General features: G+C 45.2%; 1 protein-coding gene and 1 long non-coding RNA gene across 2 annotated transcripts; one reads left to right on the top strand and one right to left on the bottom strand.

Moving 5' to 3' along the window:
- The first annotated feature begins 963 nt into the window (after positions 1-963).
- Positions 964-23,389, top strand: LOC131494417 (uncharacterized). Its single transcript, XR_009253390.1, has 5 exons — positions 964-1,373; positions 7,262-7,613; positions 8,535-8,758; positions 16,086-16,266; positions 22,847-23,389. It is a non-coding gene; the product is annotated as an uncharacterized LOC131494417 (long non-coding RNA).
- On the bottom strand, positions 15,897-22,267 carry DCSTAMP (dendrocyte expressed seven transmembrane protein). Its single transcript, XM_058698809.1, has 2 exons — positions 21,226-22,267; positions 15,897-16,328 (listed from the first exon to the last, which is right to left on the bottom strand). Exons 1-2 carry the CDS (start codon positions 22,252-22,254, stop codon positions 15,993-15,995), a joined length of 1,365 nt encoding a protein of 454 aa, XP_058554792.1. The 5' UTR covers positions 22,255-22,267; the 3' UTR covers positions 15,897-15,992.
- Positions 23,390-26,446: the final 3,057 nt, after the last annotated feature.

Genomic DNA, 26,446 nt, shown 5'->3' with positions numbered 1-26,446 from the left:
AGGTTTTTGGAGTCAGACAACCAGCGTTCACCGGCGGGAAGATCGTTGACAAGAAACTTCCCGGGTCTGAGCCTCAGTTTCCTCCTACGTAATGGAGGCGGCAGCACCTGCACAAGTCTGCGGGGAGGTGCGGCTGAGACGGTGCACACACAGCAGCCCGCGGGGAGTGCGCGATCGGTAGCAAATTCTCCCGGCAGCGCCATCTCCCTGAGTCATGCAGGGCCCGCCGGGACGCGGCTGCAGGAAACCGGGCGGGACAGCGCCGCCTCCCACACGGCCCGCGGGGGCGCCCGGCACGGCCCGCCGAGCGAGGCGCCGCCGCAGCCCAGGCGGGTGCAGCCCCCGCGGGGTGGTGGTGGTGGGGGGGGGGAAGTGGGGAGGAAGCGCGGCGGGGTGCGGCAGGGGGAGCGCGGCTGGCGGGGCCTCCCGCGCCAGAGCTTTCTAGACTCCCCTCGCCGCAGGCCGCCGTCCCGGGACTCATTTACTCCCCGCGCCCCGCCCCGCCCGGTTCTGCCTTCTTTTCTTAAGTGGTTTACAATACCCTGAGTTGCTTTACACCGTTTGGCCAGGCTCGCTGTAAATAATTCTCTTGCCCTGGGAATTCTAGTAACAAGACGGCTGGCTTGCTTTCTAAAGGAACACGCTGCCCCGCTCCCCGCGCCCGGCCTCCCCCCTGCCCCCCCCCTCCCCAATCAATATTTACTGGCTCTGCACAGGCCCGCCTGGAGGGAGAGAGCTTTACAGCACGTTAGGAAGATGTCGACGCGGCCCTCGGGGAGCTTGTGATAAAAACGCTACAGGGAGAGGAGTCTGAGAATCGCTAGGCTTCTGGGGAGTGTGCACGGATACTCTGCACGCGGCGCTGCCATTTCTAGAGTTCCTGAGAAAAGGGTTTTCTTGTATAGGGTTTGCTTTGGTTATCCACCCCCCCCCCCCCCCCCCCCCCGCTTTGTAGGCAACAAAGGAAGAATGGAGCTTCCTAAATCTTAGGATCTACAATTATGCCACCGGATCTAAAGGGAAAGGGGAAAATGAAGGCACAAGTCGCTGTTTCTGTTTATTCAGATTCTTCGGAGGACACTGGCTTCACACAAGGAAGCACCCTGAGAATCACAGTGAGCCATGGTGTGGACGAAGACTCAGGGCCCAGGGCTCAGAGCTTTCAGTGTGTGGCCTGGGGAAAGCTGCAGCACTTCTCTGACCCTCAATTTCTGGATCCGTGAAATGGACATGATAACACCTGCCCTGCTTACATTACTGCGTTGCCAGAAGAACTGCTCCAAGTGAAGTTTGTGAACAGTGAAACTTCATGTATGTCATGAGTACAATAGGATTGTGATATCAGTGTCACGCTCAAAAACACACTCTGGAAGGTTGGTTTGTGGTTAAAAATGATTCAGACTGAGAGAGAGATTATAAAGGCCGCGGGGATTTACAAATAGATCGGTGAGATCACAGCAGGCACGGAAGGGCACTTTTGAGCCGATGGTGGAGACACTGAACAGGAAGTCTGGCAGTGGCACCAGAGGAGGAAGAGGTGTTGCTGGGTGCTACTGGAGGAAGCTGGAGGATTTGTTCCCTGACATGCAGGGGAAAGCGGTTGAGGAAACAGCTTATGCTGTGAGCTTATGATTTCGTGAGTCACTGTACCATCCATGTTGAAGGTCACATGCAAAAGCCAGAGACAGGAATAGGTGTGCCTTGCCGAGGTGATGACCGTGCCCGAGGACCTGTGGAGAAGACACGCAGGGCTGGGTGGTCCAGGAAGTGAAATGAGTTGGACACTCCAGGCAGGTTCTGAGAAAGCCCAGCAAGAGGCGGTGGGAGGAGGTCAGAATGAGCAACCGATGTCTGGGCAGAGGCAGCTGACGGCTGTGGTCAGAGGCCAAGAAAACCAGTTCTGAAGGAGCTGGAATCCTAGGCAAGGTGGCAAGGATGCCACTTGGCAGGAAGGAGACCTGGCAGTCACCCTGGAACAGAACCAGAACTGCAGGGCTCCGGGAGGCTTGATGCCTGGGAGAGAGAAAGGAGGACTGTGTTTAGGTCTTGCTCCTCCAGACAGCAGGTTGGGATAGCAGGATCCTTGAGAGGTGGGACATATCTCATTCCTCTCTGTAGCCTCGCTACCTAGTACAGTGCCTGGCCTATGGAAGGCACTCAGCCAGTGTTCGTTGGAATGAACCGACAGATAGATGAACAGCAAATGAATAAGGCCAAATTCAAGATTCCCAACGAGCTTGGAATTTTTATTCCCTCTTTTGGTGGCTTTTGACTGCCTTAGGCTCTTTTCTAGTGCCATATAGCTAATGCCAGGACTACCCTCAGTGTCCCTCCTGAGAACTCTTGGCCATCTGGCATGTCTCCAGTCTCCTTCCTTTCTCTTTATAGGGTGTCTGCATTCAAGATGGCTGCGGTCCACTTAGTGGCTTGTTTCCATGGCAACGTGCTTCTTCATTAAGCTATACCCAACCCCTCTCTAGTTACTAGCCTTTGCTGTACCTTATTCAGTTCCCAGCCGTGTTTACATCCTGTCCTGATACAGAATGTCTTTCATTAAGGGAACATTGTCTTCTCAGAATTAACTTAAAAAATGCACTTAAACACATTATGGTATGACTTTTTTTTTTCCAACTAGAAATATAAAATTTCTCCACAACTTCTGTGCCAAAAAATTAAGTTTCCTTGTCAGCCGTTTTCACTGACTCTTTTCAAAACTGTTTCCTCCGCACATAGTGTATGCCAGCCCTGGAAAGAGTCTCCGGGAGAAGCATGTGGCTCCCAACATAATGTCTGGCTCTCACGTTTTCACCTACATCTGGGGACTCTGCCCCCTGCTGGTCGTTGTCATGATTATAATTGCCAGCAGTCTCGCCCTCAGTACTGACGAATATGAACACTAACTCAAGAAAATAGAGGAACAAGAGTCACAGTGCACATTTAATTTTATGTTACCGTGTCATTTTTATTAGACCCATCCATTTCTGTTTTTAAGGCTCCTGACATGGTTTTCATCACTTTAATGAAGAAGGCTCTATCTGACCCATTATTAGAATCCATCTTGCTCTACTCACAGAGTGTGGCTTGCCCGTAGCTTTTTTCTCAGCTGTAAACTTGTAAGACTCAAGAAACACCGAGGTGGTGCCCGCTACTGCCAGTTCAAGTTCTACCTTTCTTTTTGACATGGATTTTCACATCCGCTGGCAGAATTTCTGCCATGCAATCACCACTTGCAGCCAGTGAGGGTAGGCTTGTCCTTGGTCCAACAGCTAGTCCCATTTCTCAGTTGGGGCCCATCACCACTCTTCCTCACCTTCCCATGAAGCACCATATTGATTCCCACATTCGGTATCTCCCACTTACTAGGCCTCTCATGGCTCAGCTCAGTGCATTGCCAAGATCTTCCACCCGGATCCTTTCCTCAAAGCTCTGTGGGACTCTACACAGCAGAACATTCATTGTGGCTAGGGTATAAACCCAAGTTCCTTAGAACAGCTTGCCTCTGTGCATTGAAAATCCAGTTTTTTGTTTGTTTTTTTTTTTTTAACATTTTTTATTTATTTTTGGGACAGAGAGAGACAGAGCATGAACGGGGGAGGGGCAGAGAGAGAGGGAGACACAGAATCGGAAACAGGCTCCAGGCTCCGAGCCATCAGCCCAGAGCCCGACGCGGGGCTCGAACTCACGGACCGCGAGATCGTGACCTGGCTGAAGTCGGACGCTCAACCGACTGCGCCACCCAGGCGCCCCGAAAATCCAGTTTTGATTGCCCCTGCTCTTTCCATGCCTGCATTTAGAGCTAAAGTGCACCAGCGGATATGCAAAGTTCATCCTAACTGTGCAGTTGTGCTATGACCAATTTAGAAAAAAACATTGTCTAAAGACGTGGTACTGTATACTGTGCGTGGTGTAATTCTTATACGGAAAGTGAAAGTCTTTGTCGTACTGGGTTGATCCGTGTCCCCTTCAAAAATACGTTTCAGTCCTTAATCCCCGACACCCTGAACGTGACCTTATTTGGAATTGAGTCTCTGAAGGTATCATCAAATGAAAATGAGATCATAGTGGATTATGGTGGGCCCTAGCCCAATGACGGCTGTTCCTATAATAAGCGAGAATAGGAAAGAAACCTGTCAGTGTGAAGACAGAAGAGAAAGTGGAGTTAAGCTACCATAAGCCAAGGAATGCAGAAGATTGCCAGCAACCACCCAGAAGGTAGAAGAGACAAGGAAGGATTCTTCTGTAGAGACTTTATTCAGCTTCTAGCTGCGAGAGTGTACATTTCTGTTGTTTTAAGGCACTCAGTTTGTGATAATTTGTTATAGCAGCCCTAGCAAACAATACACTCACCAACCAGAAAACTAGAAAGAGGTGAGAGGTTTGCTCTCAAATGTTGTCATCGTTTTGCCTCCAATGTTCAGCTTCCCCCAAGGATAGATGGGAATTTGCCCATTTGGTTCTTAGAAGAGAATACTTTCTGTACTTTTGGACATAAGGGGAAAAAAATGCAGTGATTTCTTTCTCCCCTGACATTGGTAACATTATTACCCATAATGCATTAGACACTTAGATTTGAGATACTACCTAAATATTTACAGCTCTTCCTAGAGTGTGACTGCGTGATATCCCAAAGAGAGGCTACTTGTGAACCACCCCTGACCGCACCACAGCCTGCCGGACCCTCCTCTGGTGCCCAGCTAATGAATTAAATGTGGCTGCTTGAGTGGCTTCATTAGCCTGCGAGGGCGGCAAAGCAACTTGGAGGTTGGATGTGATAAGTAATGCAGGTTATAAATGGCCATTAAATGTTCTTCCAGGGAAAATTGCTGAACAAAATGCTTTTAAACTTATTTTTTTTTATTTTTTGTCTTTGGAGAAAGAGTTCTAGAGCTGGGGGTGATGGAGAAGCTCAAGCAGGGATGGATCCAAATCCACTGGTTTGGTAGGGAAATGATAGGAGCAGTCAGCACTGGTCAGAAGGGAAATTTAAGGGATGTGGCAGCAGTAGACTTGGTCGGACATTGCACGGAAGCAGAGTTACAAACAAGGCTGACTCCTAGGCTGAGGAAATCTGAAAAACTTTTGGGTCACTGAGTGTGGTAGGGAATTCAAGATCAAGAAAAGCAAGAAAGAGGAGGTGAAGAGGAGGGTCTGTCAGACTCACAGGCTAATAAAGCTTGGCAGAGCCCTCATAATCATTGGCTCCAAGTGCCACATCCTACAGACAAGGCCACTTGGGGCCCAGAGAGATGAAGCGGTCAACCAGAGTTCCACGGCTAGCAAAGGGGTGGAGCCAAAATCAGAATCCAAGGCCCCTCTCGTAATCCAAATTAGAGACCAAGAACTGGAGAAAGACCTATGGATGTAGATTTTGTAGAACCCCACTTTCTAGCTGGCAACCCACAAAGGAGAATATATGGAACAGAGATGACAAACCACAAACTCATGCTTTGACCTTTATTCTAGTTTTTAAAATTAGTATTTAAATTTGTTTCTAACACCTAAGGGTCAGGTGAGTTCCCATGGCACTCTAGGTTGCTGGCTGCTCCGGGAAAAGTCAGTTGGTCTGTGAGAAACTAAGGAAGAGCTCCTTCATGTCAGATGGGCCACAGGCTGGTGTACCTGCCCACCTGGCGGGCTTCACAGCTGATATCCCCCACCTGGCCCCTCTGGGCCCTGGAGTTCACAACCCCTGGGAGAGGGGAAGAAAGGCAGGGGTCCTGAGCCTGCGGCTGAGAGGCAGAATTGGAAATGGCAGAGGGTGAAGGGAAGGAACCTGAAGACAAGAAGGCCCAGGGAGCCTACGTCACAGAAGCAAAGGTCTCGTCCAGAAATCCAGGGGACGGGACGGACTTTTCATCTATTTTTGGATAAAGTAACAGGATGTGGAAACCAAAAAAAGTGGGCAATTCTCTGATCCTGCACAATGGTGATGACTTATGCAAAACATCCTCTTTCCTATTTTTAACTAGATCACAGAAGCTGCGTCAGAGGGCTCGTTGCTGACTAATCCTGTTGCGGTGCCTTTCTCTGAATTGCATAAATGCCATCTACATAGGCGAAAGAACATTTGAGAAGGGGAAAAAAGTCTGTAAAGACTACTGCACACAGGGCATTCTTATAAATAGTATTCTGAGTGAGATCAGGGTGTTCTGGGCCACCACTTTCTGGAAGTTGTCTAGGATTTCATGGTTGAATGATGCAGACATTCAGAGGAAACTATTCATTTAATTCAAGCTGAATTAGTGATCCCGTGACACTTTTGTACTCCATAGCGACAACTCTTTTTCAGTAGGTAACATGGAGAATTATGCCGATTTTTCAGCAAAAGTATTTTCTAGTTGTATAAATATCCCTGTGCCAGGAATACGTCTTTTATTGGAGAAAAGGACTCAGGAATGAGAGTGAAGGGTTCTCAATGCTTTGTAAGCAAGAACCACATGGTGACAATGGCAGGGCTTTTTACTGAGACGGAGCTGTTGCAGATGCTGTGAGGGCCCTGCTCCAACCCCCCCCCCCCCCCCAGCTTCAGTGCTCTCCAACTGACCGCCAGCTGCCAATCTCTGTGTCCCTTTGCCCGGGGGCTTTTTTCATAACCGAGGAAAGCCAGCGTGCCAAGGAATGAAAACCACCCAAAAGCAGCAGCAGCCCCAACCGGCAACTGGTAGGAGTTGGTGTATAAATACCCTAGTCCCTAGCATGACCCCTCGCATGGGGTCTACAAGCCATTTAACACACAGAGTAAGTAGGCTGCTGGCTTTGCAAGGCAAATACCTTGCTAGAGTAATGCAGTAATATTATTGCTTTGTTTTCTCTCTCTCTCTGTGTGTGTGTGTGTGTGTGTGTGTGTGTGTATGTGTAGTATGTATAGTTTATATATATATAAACTATATATAGAGAAAGCTTATATATATATGTATGTTTCTATATGTAGTAGTATGTATAGTTCATATATGTATATATGAAATGTATATACTCTGTGCATAATGTATATGTATATAATCTGTGTATATAACAAATAATGTATATGGTGTGTGTGTGCATATGGTACTTTATACTTTGGAAGATAATACTGTTTTCCACTTGCAATGGTGCTTATAAAGCTTCTTTTCAGAATGAACTTGTTTAAGTAAAAATGCTGAATTGATTTAAAGAACATTTAAGTAAATGATAGAGTATAACCTCCACCAATATGCCACAAAAATGTAGAGGTTGTGCATGAATGACTAAAGCCACACTGGTGTCTTCCTGCTCTCTTCTGCAGATCCCTCAGGTGCCTCAGAGACTGCTAAGGTGGGCAAGAGGAGTGACAGTGGCTTCAGGTCACCCGCCTCTCCTTCAAGCAAGGCATCCTGGTGTACTGGCCTGGGAATCTGTGATCTAAGGAGTGAACTAGGGGAAGGGATCTACCATTTCAAAGAACAATAGTTCACAAGTTTGAAATGTTCAAATGGAGTCCAGCACTCAATTTATCAAGAACTTGAGGCCAAGAGAGTTTAAATGACATTTCCCAGTTCCCGTATGGAGTTTGTGACAGAGCTGGGACATGGGCCCATTCACGTGACCCCCACCCATGCTCTTCTGACTGTGCTCCCTCCTTCAGAGGCAGGGCTCAGGTAGGGCTTCAAAGGCAGGAGAAAGCAGGGCAGGGAATGGGGAGAGAAGATCCTGGAGAGCACAGCTCTGCAGGGGAATCAGGTGACACTTTCCCGGGGCCAGGCAGGGAGAGCTTTTTAATAAAGGAAGGTGTTGGGCAGAGGCGGAACAAGGAATACAGTGGGGAAACATGTTGGGATCAGAGGAGAAGGAGCTTGAATGCCTGGTGGGGGGAGTGTGAACTCACAGGAAGTGTGGATCCGGGTCTCTGAGCTGGGAAGGGACCCATGAAAGCCATGCTTTGGGAGGCAACACTGCAGAGAGCAATTAGGTTCAAATACTGCTTCCAGAGCCACTTACTTAGCCTCTCTGTGCTTTAGCTTCTTCTAACACACCCAAAACGGTATCTGGTACCTATTAAGGGCTCAGTAATGAGCCCTACTAAGGGCTATTATGATGTTGTCTATGAAGGACTGAATAGTGCCAAGAGAGGGAAGTGGCCTGGCTGAGCTAGGTAGTAGCAGAGACAGAATTAGAAATCAGTCCTGATTTCTAATTCAACACTCTTTTTCTGTGCATCTTGTTTTAAAATGATGTCTTATTTATTTTCTTGTCTGCATTAGCATTTCCACTTGCAAAACATAATGCCTTTATTTAGTACAAACATATCTCCACAATGGTTTCCTTTTGGAAAAACATTTTGATCGATGATTTCTCTCACTCCCTAATTAATATACCACAGTTAGAGTGAGCACTGCCTGCTTTGACAAAGCAGGGCTTTCAATTTTCAGATCTTCAGCCACTAACAGGGGAGTCTGACTTTAAACTGTATGAACTTGCGTATGACATTTAAATTTTAATAACTGTTCTGTTTGCTTCTTTGTGTCTGGAGAAAATAACGTTTATTTTGACCAAATGCTATCTTTTCCCTTTTTCATCAGATAAATCATACTTATGACCTGAGAGCTTCTGTTGTTCTTTATGATTCACTGATCAACCATGAACGAAGAAACAAATGCTGGAATTTTGGTGACAGCATATTGGTGATTCTCTCCAGGAGACTGCGGTCTCGCAAAGAATCAGAGACCAAGGGAGGGCAGCTTCCTCAGAGATTCTGTAGCCCAGCTCATTCATCTTTATAGATGACAAAATTCAGCTCAGAAAGGTGAAGTGAATTTTGCAAAGTCATCTAGCTACTTGGTGGTAAGAGGGATTTTGAACCCATTTGTTTTTTTGACTTGGAGTCCCCATTGCATCACGTCCTGCATCAACTCATGCATTTCTAAAAAGTCTTCCTGTATTATTAGGCAGGCAAATCCAGCTTGTTGCTTGGTTTTGCAAATAAAGTTTTATTGAATCACAGTCCCTTCACAAAAGATGTCTGCCGATCCCTGTTGTGTATCAAGCCTGGTTGAAACCCCTTTGTTGTTGTTTGTTTTTGTGTTATGCTTTTTGTAAAAAATCTTGATGGATTAATAGGTCTTTCAGCAACAGGTAGAACGGAAGTTCTGTGTGCATGTCACACAACTGATGACATCGATACCACATAGATGTGTTCTTATTCATTCAGCATTCCATCCTGTCCAAAGCTCGCCACAGTTCTCTAGAACAGTGGTACCCCTATCTGCCTGATCATCTGCTCCATTCCATGAAATCCCTGAGAATACAGACTCCCAGGACCCTCCCCAAATCTCCAGTCAGTGTATCTGAGTTTAGGTTTGGAAGTCTGTAATTTTATTATTATTTTTGTAACCTCTGGAGGCAATTTTGATGAGCAGCCAGCTTTGGGAACCTTTGCGCTGGGTAATGACTGGATGGACGTCTGTATCTTTGTTAGAGTCCTTTCCTTTCCTCCTGTGTGTTTCTAAGCCCATCCTCTTCCTGAGCCCCAGGCTATGGGTCGTAGGTACATTGTTCCGCATCTTTGCTGTATGAGGCTGGGGGCAGGGGCGCCTTACACACCACACTAGTATTTCCTCAGTATCCAGTAAAGTAGTGCACTTTCTGCCTTCATTGTAGTTATCTGACTGGTTACACTTTTATTTCTGTCATTGCCTTGTTCGCTTTCCATTTGCATTTGCATAAAATTCCTCAAATGACAAATCCAACCCTGATTTCCTCTGCTTTCTGATTGTAAAAGTGAGGTGCATAGACAGTCAGAACTTAGATGAGAAAAGCCTCGTATCCCCTGTACCCTGTTTTTCATCTTTCTTTCCTTTCCTGCTTTTAAGAATGTCACTGAAACCATTAGGGATTAAAACAAGAAAAGATTTAGAACCCCAAAAGTTTGTTGGTCTCAGCCATCCATTAATTTAAATTTTTCCTCCCTGCTGTTTGAGGATTATGTTAGCCTAATAAAACAGGCTTTTAAATATATGTATGGCCACACTCAGTTCACATTCATTTTTTTTTCTAAATTTTTTTTTAATGTTTATTTTTGAGACAGAGAGAGACACAGCATGAGAAGGGAAGGGGCAGAGAGAGAGGGAGACACAGAATGTGAAGCAGGCTCCAGGCTCTGAGCTGTCAGCACAGAGCCCTACGCGGGGCTCGAACTCAGGAACTGTGAGATCATGACCTGAGCCGAAGTCGGAGGTTTAACCGACTGAGCCACCCAGGCGCCCCTCACATTCATTTCTTTAACCGGTTCCTCTCTCTTTCATTGCATAAATTAACTAAGATAATTGACCTCAATGGTCTTTTCGCTATGAATGACTTTGTGTGAGGAAGCTAGTTCTCAGTTTCATAGAATGAGATAGGTTTATTTCTTTCTCTTAAGTGAATTAAGACAAAAATATATGATGTGCAAAGACTTCAATATGTCCCATGTTATAATTAGGATTGATGAGGTCCTAAGAAAGCAGCAGACATTGAATCAAAAGATAATGTTTAACCTGCCAAGTAGAACAATAAACAAGATCTATTACCGCAAAGGTGTTTAGAATTAGTGTATCTCACTCAGAGAGACACGACCAACAACAAATGCGAAACCAATGAGGACATCAGAATGACACTTGAAAGACCTTGACAAAATATGGCATCATGCTGGGACTCGTGAGATGAGAAATACTGACTTTGACCGTGATGCAATATCTTCTGTAAGCCATTACAATTAGAGGCAAAAATGGAAGGGCTATTCAATTACTTTGGGCAGTATCTTTCCACCTGCATGAGATTAACAGGGCACATTTCACAATAGATGTCTCAAGAAATTTAACTAACCGTTCATTGAAATCTAAAGTGGATAGGCTGTAATTAAATAAGCATTTTATATCCCAGTTACGCTGGCCCTAATGAGCAAGTCTAAATCTTGTTTTCAGGATCAAATTGCGCTTTGTGACAGCACCTCCTTGCCAGTCTGTCCTTCCAATAGGGACAGGCATTTCAGAATAAGGGCAAACACCTAACAGATAAAGACAGCAGGGCCACTCTCCAGGCTTGTGCACTGTTCAAAATCACAGTGCATTGGAAACAACAGGGATTATGCTGACTTCAGGAAGGTAACTTTGGTTTCAAGGAAATTAGGACCGATTTAGTAATCTTGGTAAACCAGGCGTTCATAACAGGCCAGGGCAGAGAACTTGGCCATGGTACCCTAAAGGTACCCACCTGCCCTGTGCCTTTGGCACTTCCTAAGCCTAGTGCGTATTGTTATTTATTGTCTAAGATCTGTCCGTCTTCCTGACTAGATTGAAGGCACCTCAAAGGCAGGGACCAAGTGAACTGTTTGGGTATCATCAGTACCTTCCATGTGGGCTGTTTGAATGTTTGTTCTAGTTGGTGGTGATGCTCTTAGGTAGAATAAGTAAGTTAGTTAATTAACAGAATTTAGAAGCACAAAAGCATCCGATTCCTTCTAAAAATCTGGCAGTTCATTCTTTGCCTCTGTTAATATGGAACGGATTTCTCCGTAGGAGGAATAAATGTAAAATGAATACAGAAATTCACATATTGTATCCATTTGTTAATATATACATTTGTTTATTTAGAAAACACAACAAAGTACAAAATAATTGGATGATTTGATTTAAATAAATCAAAACCGCAAATGCACCTTCACCTTCTCAAATCCTTTTTTGGTTGGAAGTCATGCCGATTACATCAGCAATTGCCGGCGCGGGGGCTGCGGAACTGGTCCTACACGTTTCTTGTAGATATTGCAAGTTATTCCAAGGTTTAATAATTTGGGGGACATTCTGAGTGAAATGGGGTTTAAAGAGACTTCTTTATTATAGGGTTTCTCAAGTGTTTGCGTTGTGCCAACATCCTTTACGAGTCTTCACAGTTAGAAGGCAGATGGTATGGATTTACTAACTCATGTAACTCTTTTTATGGGACAACTGAGAGACTGGTGTGGTCCGAGGAACACACTTTGGGAAATGTTGAATCAGACACATTTTTCATGTAGGCTCCTTCTGTTCGTGAAATCGCACAGTTGAATACCTGAGTTGAAAGACCTTCAATCTGTAAACCTTCTGGAATCATGGTTCTCAGTCTTGGCTGTCCATTAAAATCACCTGGGAGCTTTAAACAAGCCAGTGCTGAGGCCCTACCCGCAGCCAGCTAAAGTCAGGGTCTCTGAGGGTGAGTTTTCTGACCCATAAAATGGAAATAATAATACCTACCTCACAGAATTGGGAAACATAAATGAGCCATTTATGGAAAATACCTGCTCTGTGCTTTCAACAATAGCCAAATTATGCAAAGAGCCCAATGTCCATCAACTGATGAATGCATAAAGAAGATGTAGTTTATAAATACAATGGAATACTACTTGGCAATGAGAAAGAATGAAATCTGGCCATTTGCAGCAATGTGGATGGGACTGGAGGGTAATATGCTAAGTGAAGTAAGTCAGTCAGAGAAAGACATCATATGCTTTCACTCATATGTGGATCTTGAGAAACTTAACAGAAGACCATGGGGGAAGGGAAGGGGAAAAATAGTTACAAACAAACAGGGAGGGAGGCAAACCATAAGAGACTTTTAAATACAGAGAACAAACTGAGGGTTGATGGGGGTTGGGAGGGAGGGGAAAGTGGGTGATGGGCATTGAGGGGGCACTTGTTGGGATGAGCACTGGGTGTTGCATGTAAGCCAATTTGACAACAAATCATATTTAAAAAAAATAAAAAAACATAAATAAACATAAAATAAAATAATGAAGATTAAAAAAATAATACATAGCATCTCCATTTAACTGTGAAAGAAGAAAGAAAGAAAGAAAGAAAGAAAGAAAGAAAGAAAGAAAGAAAGAAAGAAAGAAAGAAAGAAAGAAAGAAAATACCTGCTCTGGTGCCCGAAACAAAGTTTAGGCTTTGAAAAAAATGTTTCTTTCTAAGGATAGTGTAAAATTCCAGTGAAGAAATATAGAAGATATTATGAAAAAAGAAAATCACTTTTTGGCCACACTGTGGTTCTGCATCGACAGATGCTAACAATATATGATGAGAAACAGGATGTTTGCATAGCCTAAGTATTTCCCCACAGTATACTTATTAATTACAAAGGGAAAAACAGTAATTTTACCGTGGAAAAATCTGGCAGACTTCATCTTAACTAAACGATGAAAGGTAATCTCATCAGTAATGAGACATGTCAACACCATGTGCTCCCTGGTACAAGGGGGCACCGAGGAGACCACATCATGACTTCTGTAGTGCTCTTGCTGAAAATACATTATCTGGAGAAAGTACACAAGGAAACGTCAGCAAACCCAAGTCAAACAACGTTTTTCAAAATTACTGGCCAATACTTTTCAAAAGTGCCGAGGTCATAAAAGAAAAAGACTGAAGAACTGTCCCTGACTGGAGGAGACTAAGAAGCTAAATGCACTGTGGGAGCCTGTATTGAATCAGGGACCAGAAAAGGAATATTAGTGGGACAACTGGCATGAACTCAATAAGTTCTGCTCATTATCCATTTTTTTTCAAGATGGTTTACTAAATTTGTATAATTATACTACACTTCTATAAGATGTTAACACTGGGGATGATGGATGAAGGTAAATGGAACTCCACTATTTTACAACTTTTCGGTAAGTCTGAAAAGTTTTCAAAATAAAAGCTTTCAAGATAATGGAATCAATATTTCAGGAGGTTTTCTTTCCCTCATGGGTGTTTGGAGTTTAGAGGAAATAGGCCTCTATATACTGTATAGTCTACATTGAGCGTGGGAGAAAGTGGCTCAAGATGGGCAATTTAACAAGTATTTCCTGTGATTTGGAAGCATGTGCTCCTGAGGCAACACTGTCATAAATACCAGATAGAGGATTTGGTAAAAGAGGGGAAAAAAACAAGTGATCCAGGAAAGAAGAGAGTAGGAGCCCAGGTAGTGGTAAGGAGAAATTAGGAGCTGCTAGATATGGGTTTCAAAAAAAGGATTTGTTTTTTTGAATAGGAACAGGGGAAAGGGAGATAGTTCTGTATATAGTGAATAGCTATGAGAGATATTTAAAAGGGCAGAGAAGGGACAGAAGAGGTTAAAGATATTTTCCTGGCATTATATGTGTTATGTTCTCCTTGGCATTTGCCTATAAGTCAGCAGTAGAAATATTGATTTTTTTCTAATATTTGTTCTGTGTTTTTTTTTTCTTTGAATATTACTCCATGCTGAGGCTCATCCTCCAGGGGTCTGGTTATAATTCTGTTACACCGTGACAGCGTCCAAATCATGTGCTTTGGAAGACAGATGACAAAGCCATTAGCCTGGTAGCCCTTCGGCCTTATGAAGAAAAGTGGTTTGGTCCGCAAACTCAAACACCCGAGGAATCACGCAACACAGTTCTCTGCTGTTGGGCAAAAATAGGGACCTGCCATCAGCAGACCTGAGGAGAATTGCTGGAGCAGTGTGGCCGAGGAGCTGCTTGGCGTCTCTCATGGATTGTCTTCACCTGCAATGCCCACTGGTTTCTTCCTGATCATTTTCAGGACTGGAAGCCAAAAGTGAATCTGAAGAGACAAAAAGATCGATGAATGAGCATTAGAGTCATTTCAGATGCCTCTGACATAAACTTCTCATTGTGGGCTGCTGGCATCAGAAAAACATGCAAAAGACTTGGAAATGGCCAAGGGCGCCTACGTGGCTCAGTCGGTTAAGCGTTTGACTCTTGGTGTCGGCTCAAGTTATGATCTCACCGCTTTGTGGGTTTGAGTCCCACACTGGGCTCTGTGCTGGCAGCGCAGAGCCTGCTTGGGATTCTCTCTCTCTCCCTCTGTCTCTGCCCCTCTCACACTTGGGCTGTCTCTGTCTCTCTCAAAATAAATGAATAAACTTACCCAAAAAATAAAGAAATAAAATGGTCTTGTGCCATTATAAAAAGGAGAAAAAAAAGAGACTTGGAAATGGCCAGAAACTTATCCTTGTGGGTTACCTTAGCCTTTCATTGTTTCTAAGCCATTTCCCCATTCCCAGCTGTCGGGAGCTGATAGCAACAATGGGAATGATTCTTGTCCACGGACACGTGAAATGACTTTCACCCTGTAAAGTGCAATTAATTCTCCCATCCACCTTGTGGAAGAAGCCAGTTTTGCATCTAGTAAGCACATTCATTTGGGTATTCCTGGTGGCATATATATATATGTGTGTGTGTGTGTGTGTGTGTGTCCTTTGAACTGTTCTTTGAATTGGTTGGAATTTCTTACCGTCTCTTCATTAATTAATAAGTTAAACAAAACCTTCGATGAGCATTCATTTTATGTGTAGGAAGTCATTATCATATCTATGCATAAATATACATATATGTTATGCCTATAGAAATCCTCTTCATCATATGTACATCATACATATACTTTAATGCTGGAGCATGAACAAATTCTTTGAAGTTTACCAAGCTGTAGTAGATAGTTCCCTCTGTTATTTATTTGTCCTCGACGTGATAAATCGCTCTTACTGGGCATGGTCCTTTAATAATAATTGCAGAGGGCCTTCCCAGTAGCCTCTCTACCTTGTGGCTGACTGTACCTACTTGAAATCAGCGTTGGGGCACGTGGGCGGCTCAGTCGGTTAAGTGGCTGACTTCAGCTCAGGTCATGATCTCGCGGTCCGTGAGTTCGAGCCCCGCGTCGGGCTCTGTGCTGACAGCTCAGAGCCTGGAGCCTATTTCAGATTCTGTGTCTCCCTCTCTCTGACTCTCCCCCGTTCATGCTCTGTCTCTCTCTGTCTCAAAAATAAATAAACGTTAAAAAAAATTTAAAAAAATATCAGCGTTTTGAAAAATATCTTGCAGACCCATCTGGCCTATTCAAAAGCATGAAGCGAAGAGCCTTAGCCACACATATCTATTAATTTTCTCCCCCTGGTGTCCTATCTATTGCTAGGGGTGTGAACCCTAACATGAAATTGAAGAGTGCTTTGCAAGTCCACTGGCCCTTCAAACCCAAAGTCTCCTTCATTACAGATTACATCGCCATCTTGGCTTGCCTTGCCTTTGTAAAGTAGAGATTCTGTTTACTGTTTCCTCCTCCCAGTGCCTGCTTTGCTCTCTTCTTCAGGAGCTTCACATGCAGGTGCCGGACGCGCTCCGTCTGCACGGTGGGGTAGAAGGACGCGGACACCAAGATTTTAAGCTGCGTCAGGATGGAGGACAGCAGTCCCAGCACCACTAGTATCACAAGAATAATGCTGAGAGGAACCCAGGTCTTAGACAGAAGGAGCTTTGGCTCGGGGATGCAGGTGGGTTCAAACAGAGATATGTTAAAGGAAGAGTCATGTATGATGTCTTGAGTTCCTTGCTCCTAAAATGAAAGAATAAGACCCTTAAGATCCATGCCATTTTTGCCCTCAGTCCTTGTCTTGCTCAATCCTGCCCTGCAATGCATAGCATTTAGCGTGAACCATGCAGGGTCTTGGACTGGAGCAGCTCCTTTCGTGTGCTAGCATGGGAGCAAAGACAAGGGCCGAGTGTTCTTTGCAGCGGTTGCAGTGTTTTTCTAAAGCGGGTTTGTGGAAATATAGATTTCCTTGAGAGAAAACGTATCAGATAAGTTTGTCTACTCTGTCCTTTCTTTGGAGAGTCAGGATCCCCATGAGCCTGTTGAAGTCTCTGAGAAGAAGGCAGAGAAATCCATTTCACTTCAGCCAACACTTCTCCTCACACATTTGACCACATAACCCAGTTTTATGGAACACCTGTTTCTACACGCTAGGAAACATGGGACTGATGAAAGATGTTTTTAGCTTAACTGCAGGAGCCTTTTTTTGGGAGCATAGCCCCTTAAGACCCCACCATATCCTCCCCATCTTGACAAATACCCCGACGGCAGACCACGAGGTCACAAAGATGCAGAAGCATTAAATTATGTTCTAAATCAACCTCCTAGACATTGGGGGCAGGGAATTATTCTTAGCGTAAGAATACTAAGAATAGTATTTGCTGAAGGTGGCTTTAAACCCTTTGTGTAGAGGTCTCAGACAGGACGTTGTCTCATCTCTGCTGGATGCTCGGGGGGAATGTGTTCCTTTCTGCTTGAAGGCAAGAGTACAAACCAGTTGCCCTCAGTGGACTGACAACAGAGGGCAAAAGATGACATCGTGCCGCCCAGCCAAGCCACCAGCAAAAGTGTGTGCTGATTCAGCACTTTGTTTTCCCTGACCTGAGAAAGTCATTTAATCTCTCGGTGGATTTGTTTTCTAATTTGGTAAAACAGGAATTAATGGAGCAGATCCTGCCCATGAACAAACTACTCCCAGTGTAAATTAAGCACCTTGGGGATGGAGCGTTAACCTTACAAACTGGAGTACTTAGTAAGTTATTATCACTGCAGCACCCCAGAGCTGGGGGGGCAGGGGCGGGCAGGAAGAGGGAAACGACTTCTCCAAAAGAACACAACCACACCTAGAGAACAGAGTGCACCTTGAGCTGTCCCAGTACCTGTGAAGACTCTGGAAACTTCAAACCTGGGGCGTCTCTATAGATGTCAAGTCAAATCTGTAATTTCTCCACCACTGTGCCTAAGCAATGAAAAGCCTTTCTGTTGCCTTTCATTTTCTCTTATTAAAAAGACAGTTCGCCTACAATTAAATATAGAGATTTCAGTCCCCAGAGCAAAGCATGTGCTCTTTTTAATACTAGTGAAGAAACAAACACATCGAGTGAGTCAGTGATGAGAAATCCTGCAATAAGAAAGCAGCGGGTGTCCGGTCTTGGAAGAAGTTACTTAATCTAGGAATCTAACTGGGGATTTTGCATTTGGGACTCGGGGTTTCATAAAGATTGAGTCAACATTTTTGTACAGGGTTGGTGGAGGGTAATGTGGAAGACAAATGAATTCTCTCAAAATGCTGAGCAATATGCTAAATGGTACCCTGATGCTTTAAAATGTGTTTACCTCTCATAAGTAAACAATTTGCCAAGACAGCATTGAGTAATGGACCGAGGATCCGCTCTGGTATCAGACAGTCCTGAAAAGCTAATACAGACAAATGCTGTGCACAATACATGCTCAATAAGTTAACAATGCTGGCTACTTTTACTTATGATGCCCACCCATCCAGCTAGCTCCCTTTGGGTCATTTCCCTTCTTTCTTCTCTACTTAAAAGACTTATTTAAAATCATATGAAAGTGGGAGAGAAATATTAGCAAAACCCTGAGGCGATGTTTCTCTTCCTGCTCAACCTGCAGCAACAGAGGGACCCATGGCCACCAAGGGCATCCCGGGATAAGGGCAGGACACTGCAGGTCCCTGGAGCCAGTGGCTGATGGCAGTCTCCCAGGCACGGCAGGAGAGAGTTTGCGAGGAGCCCCCACAGCAGTCTCGTACCCACACCTGCCCCAGCACCCACCGCCCTGCTGTCGCTATGCGAGAGGGTGGCGGCCTCCCCCACCAGGATGTGAGTGTGCAATGGCAGCTGGCAAAGCTTAGACATCTTTGCATCTCCAGTACCCTGTGATGCCCAAAAATGTATTTGTCAGGACATTGTCATTGGAAAGCTTCTGGGCTTTTTTTGGAAGGCAGAACTTGCCTTTTTCTCATTCTGTCTAAAATGGTGAGAATTCACAAAGCAGGCATGGGTATTGGCTGAGGGAGAAATGTGAGAGAGAAGCAAAAAGAGAAGAGGGGAGAGGAAGAACCGAGCAAGGAAAAAAGACAAAGGAGAATGGGCTGGGGGAGGGGAAGGGAGAGACCCTTTTCCCTGCCACCCCCAGGATTAAGCATGTCTGAAGAGTTAGTTTAGCTTTCACTGGAGACACCGCTTCCATTATTCCCCCTGCTCCAGATATCTAGAGCAACAGAGATCTTGTAATTAACTGAATTCTTCAGGGGCAGCAGAATGCTCAGGGTAATCAACTCTGAGAAGCAGCCCAGGATTAGAGGGGGTGGAGTCGACCTACCTGCTGAGCCAGAGGAAGCTGGGAAGAAAAGTGTGGATGCTACCAGAAGACCCCAGTTCCCCAGATAAAGAGAGCCCGTGGAAGAGTGGGGCTTCAAAGGAGGCCTTGCAGGCATCCTTTCTGCCGTTTCCTTCTAAGATTTCCGGGACTGTAGCTTGACCAAAAACAAGGGAAAATCAGACATGTGCAGACAGCTATTGGTGTTTTCACTAGCCCAGGCTGGCGCAATCTACCCCACCATGAGCAACACTCACGCCCACATACACACACTCACACACGCATGTACACACACATACATGCACATAAACACGCATGTCCTACCTAGCTCAGCTTCACAACCTCTGGGTTTAGAAAAAATCAAGACAATGTCTGACAATACCCACATCCTCTGACATGCCCACATAATCACAAACTTCCCCACAGAAAAATGGAAAAGAAAAAAGGTGGGAGGCACAAAACTCATGGTCTTCTTGCTTGGGACACAGCTGCCAAGAGGAACAAGAACGAAGGAGAGAAAGGCAGATTCCCTGAGACTCAGGGGGCACCAGCTCAGAGAAACACACTATCTTGACCAATTAAGATTGTCATAGATCCATCCAATGGCTTTCAGCTCCCTTCTTTTGGGCAGAGTTTAGAACAGTGGTTCTCAATCTTGGCCGCACGTCAGAACTGCTTGGAGAGTTTTTAAAAATCCCTCACCCAGGCCTCACCCCAATCCACTTAAATCTGATTCCCGGGTGTTTGTTGGCTTGTTCAGGTCCACAGTGAAGGCACCGTGTGGCTATGGCAGATAATCACTGACTTAGAAGGTCCTTGCTTTTGGCACCTGCACCAAATTTTCTCAAAATATGGTCTCTATAGACCACCTACTTTGAAATCCCATGGAGTGTTTATTAAAAGTACTCTCCCCGGGACACTTGGGTGGCTCAAGCATCTGACCCTTGATTTCGGCTCAGGTCACACTTAAGGTTGAGAACCACTGACCTAAAAAACCAAGGTAGCTCTTTTCTTTTCTTTTCTTTTCTTTTCTTTTCTTTTCTTTTCTTTTCTTTTCTTTTTTAGGGGGTGTTATCATATACTAGCACCAGCCATAATATCTGGTTACTTAGGAGCCCATTTTTCAGCGATCATCCTCTTAAATGCTCTGCTGATGCATTGACAGGCCTCCTATGTTGCATACGGACTCAAGATGCAAAGAAAAGAAGTTCTCATTCACAGAAGTTGCTCAAAGTCTACCTGCACAGGTCCAAGGGAGAGAGGAAGACAGACTCTAGGTTCATGCCAGGTACTCTTGCTTGAGAACCAACTTTATGTCCCATATCAGAGACACCTATTCTCCCAGTTCAGTGTTTGCTAACTATAGAAAGCTAAAAAATTCCCTCCCTCCAGAGATATAAGATCCTAAGGCCTGAAACCTATACATGTTACTTTATTTGGAAAAAAGGGACGTTGCAGTAGTGACCAAGATAAAGATCTCGAGATGGAGAATTTACCCTGATTATCTCAGTGAGCCTTAATACAATCACATTCATCCTGTAAGAGGAAAGCAGAGAGAGATTTTACACACACAGAGAAGACAATGTGAAGACATAAGTGAACATGGGGGTTGCAGCCACAGCCAAGAAAAGCCAACAAGCCACCAGACGCTGTAAGAAGCAACAAGTAGACGGGGCGCCTGGGTGGCGCAGTCGGTTAAGCATCCGACTTCAGCCAGGTCACGATCTCGCGGTCCGTGAGTTCGAGCCCCGCGTCGGGCTCTGGGCTGATGGCTCGGAGCCTGGAGCCTGTTTCCGATTCTGTGTCTCCCTCTCTCTCTGCCCCTCCCCCATTCATGCTCTGTCTCTCTCTGTCCCAAAAATAAATTAAAAAGCGTTGAAAAAAAAAAAAAAAAAAAAAGAAGAAACAAGTAGATTCTTCCCTAGAGTCCAAAGTGATTGTGGCCCTGCTCGCACTTAATTTCAGCTCAGTGGTACTGATTTTGGACTTGTTACCCCCAGAACTATAAGAGAATAAATTTTTGTTCTTTCAAACCACCCAGTTTGGGTCAATTTGTTAGAGCAGCCACAGGAAACTGAAACGGTGACCAAAGATTTTCAGGATGACATCATACTCTAACAACAGGATTTCAAGTCAACTTAACCAACAATTGTTGGGCTCCTTCTACATGCCAGATGCTGTGCCATCATGGGAATCCCAAGGTGAATAAGGCAGTGCCCTGCTCTGGGAGGTTCATGATCTTTTTCAAAGCAAGCCAGCAAATAGCCGGGACGCATCGCAAGAAGCACCTGTGAACGCTTACCTCTCTGTGCAGTTTCAGGTGGACCTCCAGCCCTGGCAAGCCTTGGAAATGTTTGCCCACTGAGAAAATGAGCTGATACAGAAGATAATCTATGGCCGCAAACAGCACCCAGATGTAGAGGTGGGTAAGAATGGGGAGGAAAAACAGCCCCAGGTTCTTCCTCTCTTTAGGAGACGGCCAGAAAGATGGGATGACAACATGTTTCTTCCTTTCCTTCTTATTCAGTGGGAGGACACAGGGCCTCTGTAGTTGCCTCTCCATTTCATCGAACCGAACAAATTGTTTAGTGATGAAGATATTTTCAAACTTCCAACCACAAGGGTCCAAAAATCGCCTCATGAAGAGGCCAGTGCCAAGTAGCACCAGCAAAAGCCCTGCTAGGGCAAGGAGCTGCTGTCCCAGGGAGGACAATACCTCTGTTGCCGTCACCATCTGGTACAAGACACCCAGGACTTGGCCTTTGGTGTCATTTAGCTGTGCCTCCAGGGCTTGGCTGGGACTGAAAAGAGAGACGGCCAGAGTCTGGTTCCAAGAAATAAGGTCATCAAATAGACTTAGGTGAGTGGCAAGGCCATAAATCCACTGAATGGCTTCAATATATTTTTTCAAAAGTGGAAAATGTATGGAAAAGCTCTTGGCCCTTAGGTTGCAAGTCATACTGTCCAGGAGACCTTTGAAGTTATGAAAAATATTTTCCACGTGTCCTAAGATTACTATCCCTGTGCCAGCTGCAATCAAAGCATTCCTGCCCTCCCGCAGGCCACAGGAAAGGAAGAAGAGGAGAATGAAACATCGTGCATGCTTGGAGCAGCAAAGCAGAACACAAGTGACCATCCAGGAGGAGCTAAAGGCGATAAATGTGGACAGACACCCGGAAAAGGCCATAGACAAGAGGCCCACTGAAATGAGAGCAACAAAAGAGCAAACTCCCAAATGTTGGATAAAGTCCATCCATCCAGGGCTTCTTGGAGACACATACATCCCCCAGAGACCTAGGAAGATATCAGCGCCTGAGGTAAAGACACCCATGCTCCTTGTGTCCCTGGAAATCAAAAAGAAACCAGGGTCAGGCACTGCTTTTGAATGTCCTCTGTCACTGTGTAAAGGACATGGGGGTAGATTGGTTGCAAAAAATGGCCGTAATTCTTTACCCATCTCTACCTCCACACCCCCACCACCACCCCCTTTTTTAAAGTAGGCTTCATGCCCAGTGAAGAGCCAACACAGAGCCCAATGTGGGGTTTGAACTTATAACCCTGAGATCAGGACCTGAGCTGAGATCGAGGGTCAGATGCTTAACCAACAGAGCCACCTAGGCACCCCTCCTCATCCCTTTAAATGCCACTTTACAGCTTCTCCCGTCAAGAGGTGGGAGAAACAGAATCCAATAAGAGGTGGGTGAGTCTATTTCTCCAGCCCTTGAATTTGGAATGGCTTTGTGATGTCTTTGATCCATAGAACGCAGCAGAAGTGACAGTGTGCCAGTCCTGAGTCTATGATCCACTTCTTCTCCCTTGGAACCTTACTACTGACTTTTTAACAGGTCCAGGGATGTTAGTCTCCTGCAACCAATTGCCACAAGCTTAGTGGTTTATAGAAACACATATTTATTCTCTTACAGTTCTGCAAGTCAGAAGTCTAAAATGAGTCCAGAGAGCTAATGTTCCTTCTGGAGGCTCCAGGGAAGAATCCATTTCTCACCCTTTCCAGCAACTGGAAGCTCTTGGACTCTCCTCCATTTCAAAGCCAGCAATGTTGCACCTTCTTTCCTCTCAGACCTCTGCTGCCATCCTTATATCCTTTTGGGACTCGGATTCTCTTGCCTCCCTTTAGAAGGATCCCTGTGATTATATTGGGCCCACCCAGATGAACCTGGATCATCTCCCCATCTCAAGGTCCTTAGCTTAATCCCATATGTAGAGACCCTATCACTATGTAAAATAACATATTAACAGGCTCTGGGCCTTAGGACATGGACAGCTTGGGTGTGGGGGGACGTGAATGAGCCCATCTCACCAGATTTGGCTCTAACCAATAGCCAGCCAATAGCCAATCAACTGCCAAACACCTGAAGGGGGCCCTCCTAGACCAGCCAGTCACCAGGCAGCCCATCAGCTGAGCACAGCTACTTGAGTAGTAAGAAATGCTTATTTATCTTAAGTCACCGAATTCTGTGCTGCTTTCTCAGGCGCTGGTTGTGAATTGATAAAAACAGCAATACTGTATCATGGATCTTAATAATGGAAATAAACCCTAGGCTGATGAATAGGCTAAAATTTCAACACATTGCGTTATATAAGATCACTTTTTGATAGTCATCTATTTTTTTCTGCCCTAATCTTGCAGACCAGAAAGCGTACCAAGGGCACCCAAACCTAAATGAGCCGCCGGACTGAAGCCATTGTGTCTCTGCCCTGTAACAGTTGTGTCTTACCCACACCCTCCAGCCCGCCCTTACCCTCTGAGGGCAGTTGCTCTCTGAGAATCTTGCAAGGGAAATAAGAATGTTTTGTCACTGAACGGATCACCTTGTCTTTATTCCCAGATCTGGCAGGATTAAAATGAAGGTGCTAATGAGCCTGCTGCCACCCTGTCAGTCATGCATCTTCAGGTCTGTGATGCACTCAGATGGTCTTGGGTTCATTTGGAATGATATAAAATCAATTTGAGACGTTTCTTCCTTGATTGGCATGAAAGTATCTAAAGAGAGCATACGGTATGTGTGGGATTTTAAAGAAGATATTGATCAGTTTTTAAACACTGTCAAATAAGGGCGCCTGGGTGGCTCAGTTAAGCATCTGACTCTTGATTTCAGCTCAGGTCACGATCTCATGGTCATGAGATTGAGCCCCGAATTCAGCTCTGCACTGATGGTGTGGGGCCTGCTTGGAATTCTCTCTCTCTCTCTCTCTCTCTCTCTCTCTCTCCCCTTCTCTGTCCCTCCTCAATTTATGCATGTGTGCACGTGCTCTCTCTCTCTCTCTCTCAAAATAATAAGTAAACTTAAAAAAAAACAAACACCATCAAATACATCCCTTCTCACATCAGATAAGCTGGGGCTGGATTTCTGGAATAGCTGGACAATGTTTGAGCCAGGATTATACTCAGTGTGTGAGAGGTGCCCAGGTATTGGCTAGTGGGCATGAACCGAGCAATTCAAGGAAAAGGAACGATTCTTTTTGTGTTCAGGCTGAATGAAGTTGATGAAGAGTGGAAATGAGATGGACAAAGAGGCAAGTTAGGAACAAACCTGTGGATGTTTCTCCTACAATAATGTAGAGGGCATACGGCTCCCGTCACGTGAGGGGAAACGCTCGGCACAGAAAAGAGACCTGGAGAGAAATGAAGTGTTGAAGAAGGGTGATTACCATGTGGGACTGGCCTTTTTAGAGATTCGGAATCCCACATAAGAGGATATTCTCACCCTGTCCAGAGGGGAATTGGAATAGCTGTTAGAACAGGGACCAGCAAAAGGACGGAGGTCTTTCCTCCTGCACGCTTGCCTCCTTTCAGTTTGGAAGCTGGTTTGGAGGTTGGTCGTTCTTCCATGCACTGACCCCTCTCCCACTCTGTTTTGACCCCTGGAAATCACCAAAGGGCTCCTGTGCCCCCGAATCTTCCCCAGCACTGCCAGCCAGAGTCAGCTGCGTCGTGGGCTGGACGGGAGGACAGCTGCTGTCAGCGGTGAGCAGGTGGGCAGGACACGATGCATCAGAGCAGGTCGGAAGTGCTGTCCCTCCTCGCAGCCATGTCCCTGTTCACTTTCTTTGCCATAGCTTTGGGTTTGACCCCTAAACCTTTATTTGTCTAAATGATCCACTAATAGGGATTAATGGCCCATTCCGTTCACTTTATGTAAAGCATCTCTCTCCCTGAAGCCCCCAAAGACAAATGCTCTTTGCATTTCACACAGAAGCCGAGGCTCAGAGGCTCGTGGAAATCCGAGCCTCAGAGCACCCAGAGAGTCGGTGGTGGAGTCCAGACCTGCTCTCCCTGCCTCCCGGTCCAGCTCCCTGCATCCCACGCCATGGCCAGATTCCATGACTCCAGCTTATGTGACAGGACACTCAGCTCATTGTGTGTCTGCTGGAAAAGCATGACACGTTCTGCCAGTGACGTCATGTTTAAGAGTTGACCTGTGTATCACAAACCCATTTCTACCTGCTCACTTTTCCCCCTACCGAAGATAGTTGGCCCTGTAAGGCTGTGTCTCGATTCAGCAGGTTTTTCTCTCAAGCAAATCAGAAATCCCAGCTGTTTTGGCTTTTTTTTCTAATATGCTTCGTGAGGCACCCTTCTCCTGGCTTCCTACAAAATTAATAATGTGTATTTTGGATTCATATTTCCCTTCTCTCGTCTTCATTCTTGCACAGTGTGTTCCTAATACAGATATTTCTCTGACAGTAAGAAACAGATTTACGGACACATTAAAAGTTTAACATTGGGCGATACAAACTAATAACAATTAAATAAGATATACAGCTGCAATTTTGTCCTGTAAGAGGCACATGTTTTCTTAATGAGCAACAGATTTAATATTATCCTCCTTATTTTTGTACTGAAAACAGCACATCACCAAAAGACACCAAAACTTTCTGCAGTGAGAGGATTGAGTGTCTCCTCTCTTATTTTACAGTTTAAGCCACAGACCTGGGCTTGGGACCGCATGTCCAGAAGCTGGTGTCCAGTCTGCCCTTCCTGTCATTGTTGAACGTGGCCTTGATTTCTTCCCCAATCTGTTTCTCATTTTCCCTACTTGAATATCAGTTCCACCTGAGCTCCTTTCTGGTGTAGTTGGACGAGGAAAGTTTTAGCAAGCCCCTTAAGACGACCAGGACAGAAAGTGCCCAGTAAATGCAGCCCATTTCTTGTTTTTTTTTTTGGTGGCCACAAAAAAAAAAAAAAAAAAAAAAAAAATTGAGAACTTGAGAACTTCTATTCTCTGAAGGTCTTCAAGCACCAACTGGATGCCCCAAGTTCAAGGGAGGCATAGCGACAGGAGTGGGATTGCACTGCCTTCCCAGGACCGCTGTTTCCATGGCTCCTTTAGAAGTCTGCTGATTCCCTTCCTCTTCTGCAGAGGTATGATTGTCCTGTTAAAGTTTCCTTGGATGGCCCCAATTCTTCCCTTTGAGGCAAATCTGGGAATCCAGATTTGGAGAAGTCAGTTGCTCCTTTCTTTCCCATAGACTTTGTCAAGCAGAGACCCAGATTCCTAAAT

The sequence above is a fragment of the Neofelis nebulosa genome, chromosome 14 (genome assembly GCF_028018385.1).
Source record: "Neofelis nebulosa isolate mNeoNeb1 chromosome 14, mNeoNeb1.pri, whole genome shotgun sequence".
In the NCBI taxonomy this organism is placed as follows: Eukaryota; Metazoa; Chordata; class Mammalia; order Carnivora; family Felidae; genus Neofelis; species Neofelis nebulosa.
This window is presented reverse-complemented; position numbering and strand designations above follow the sequence as displayed.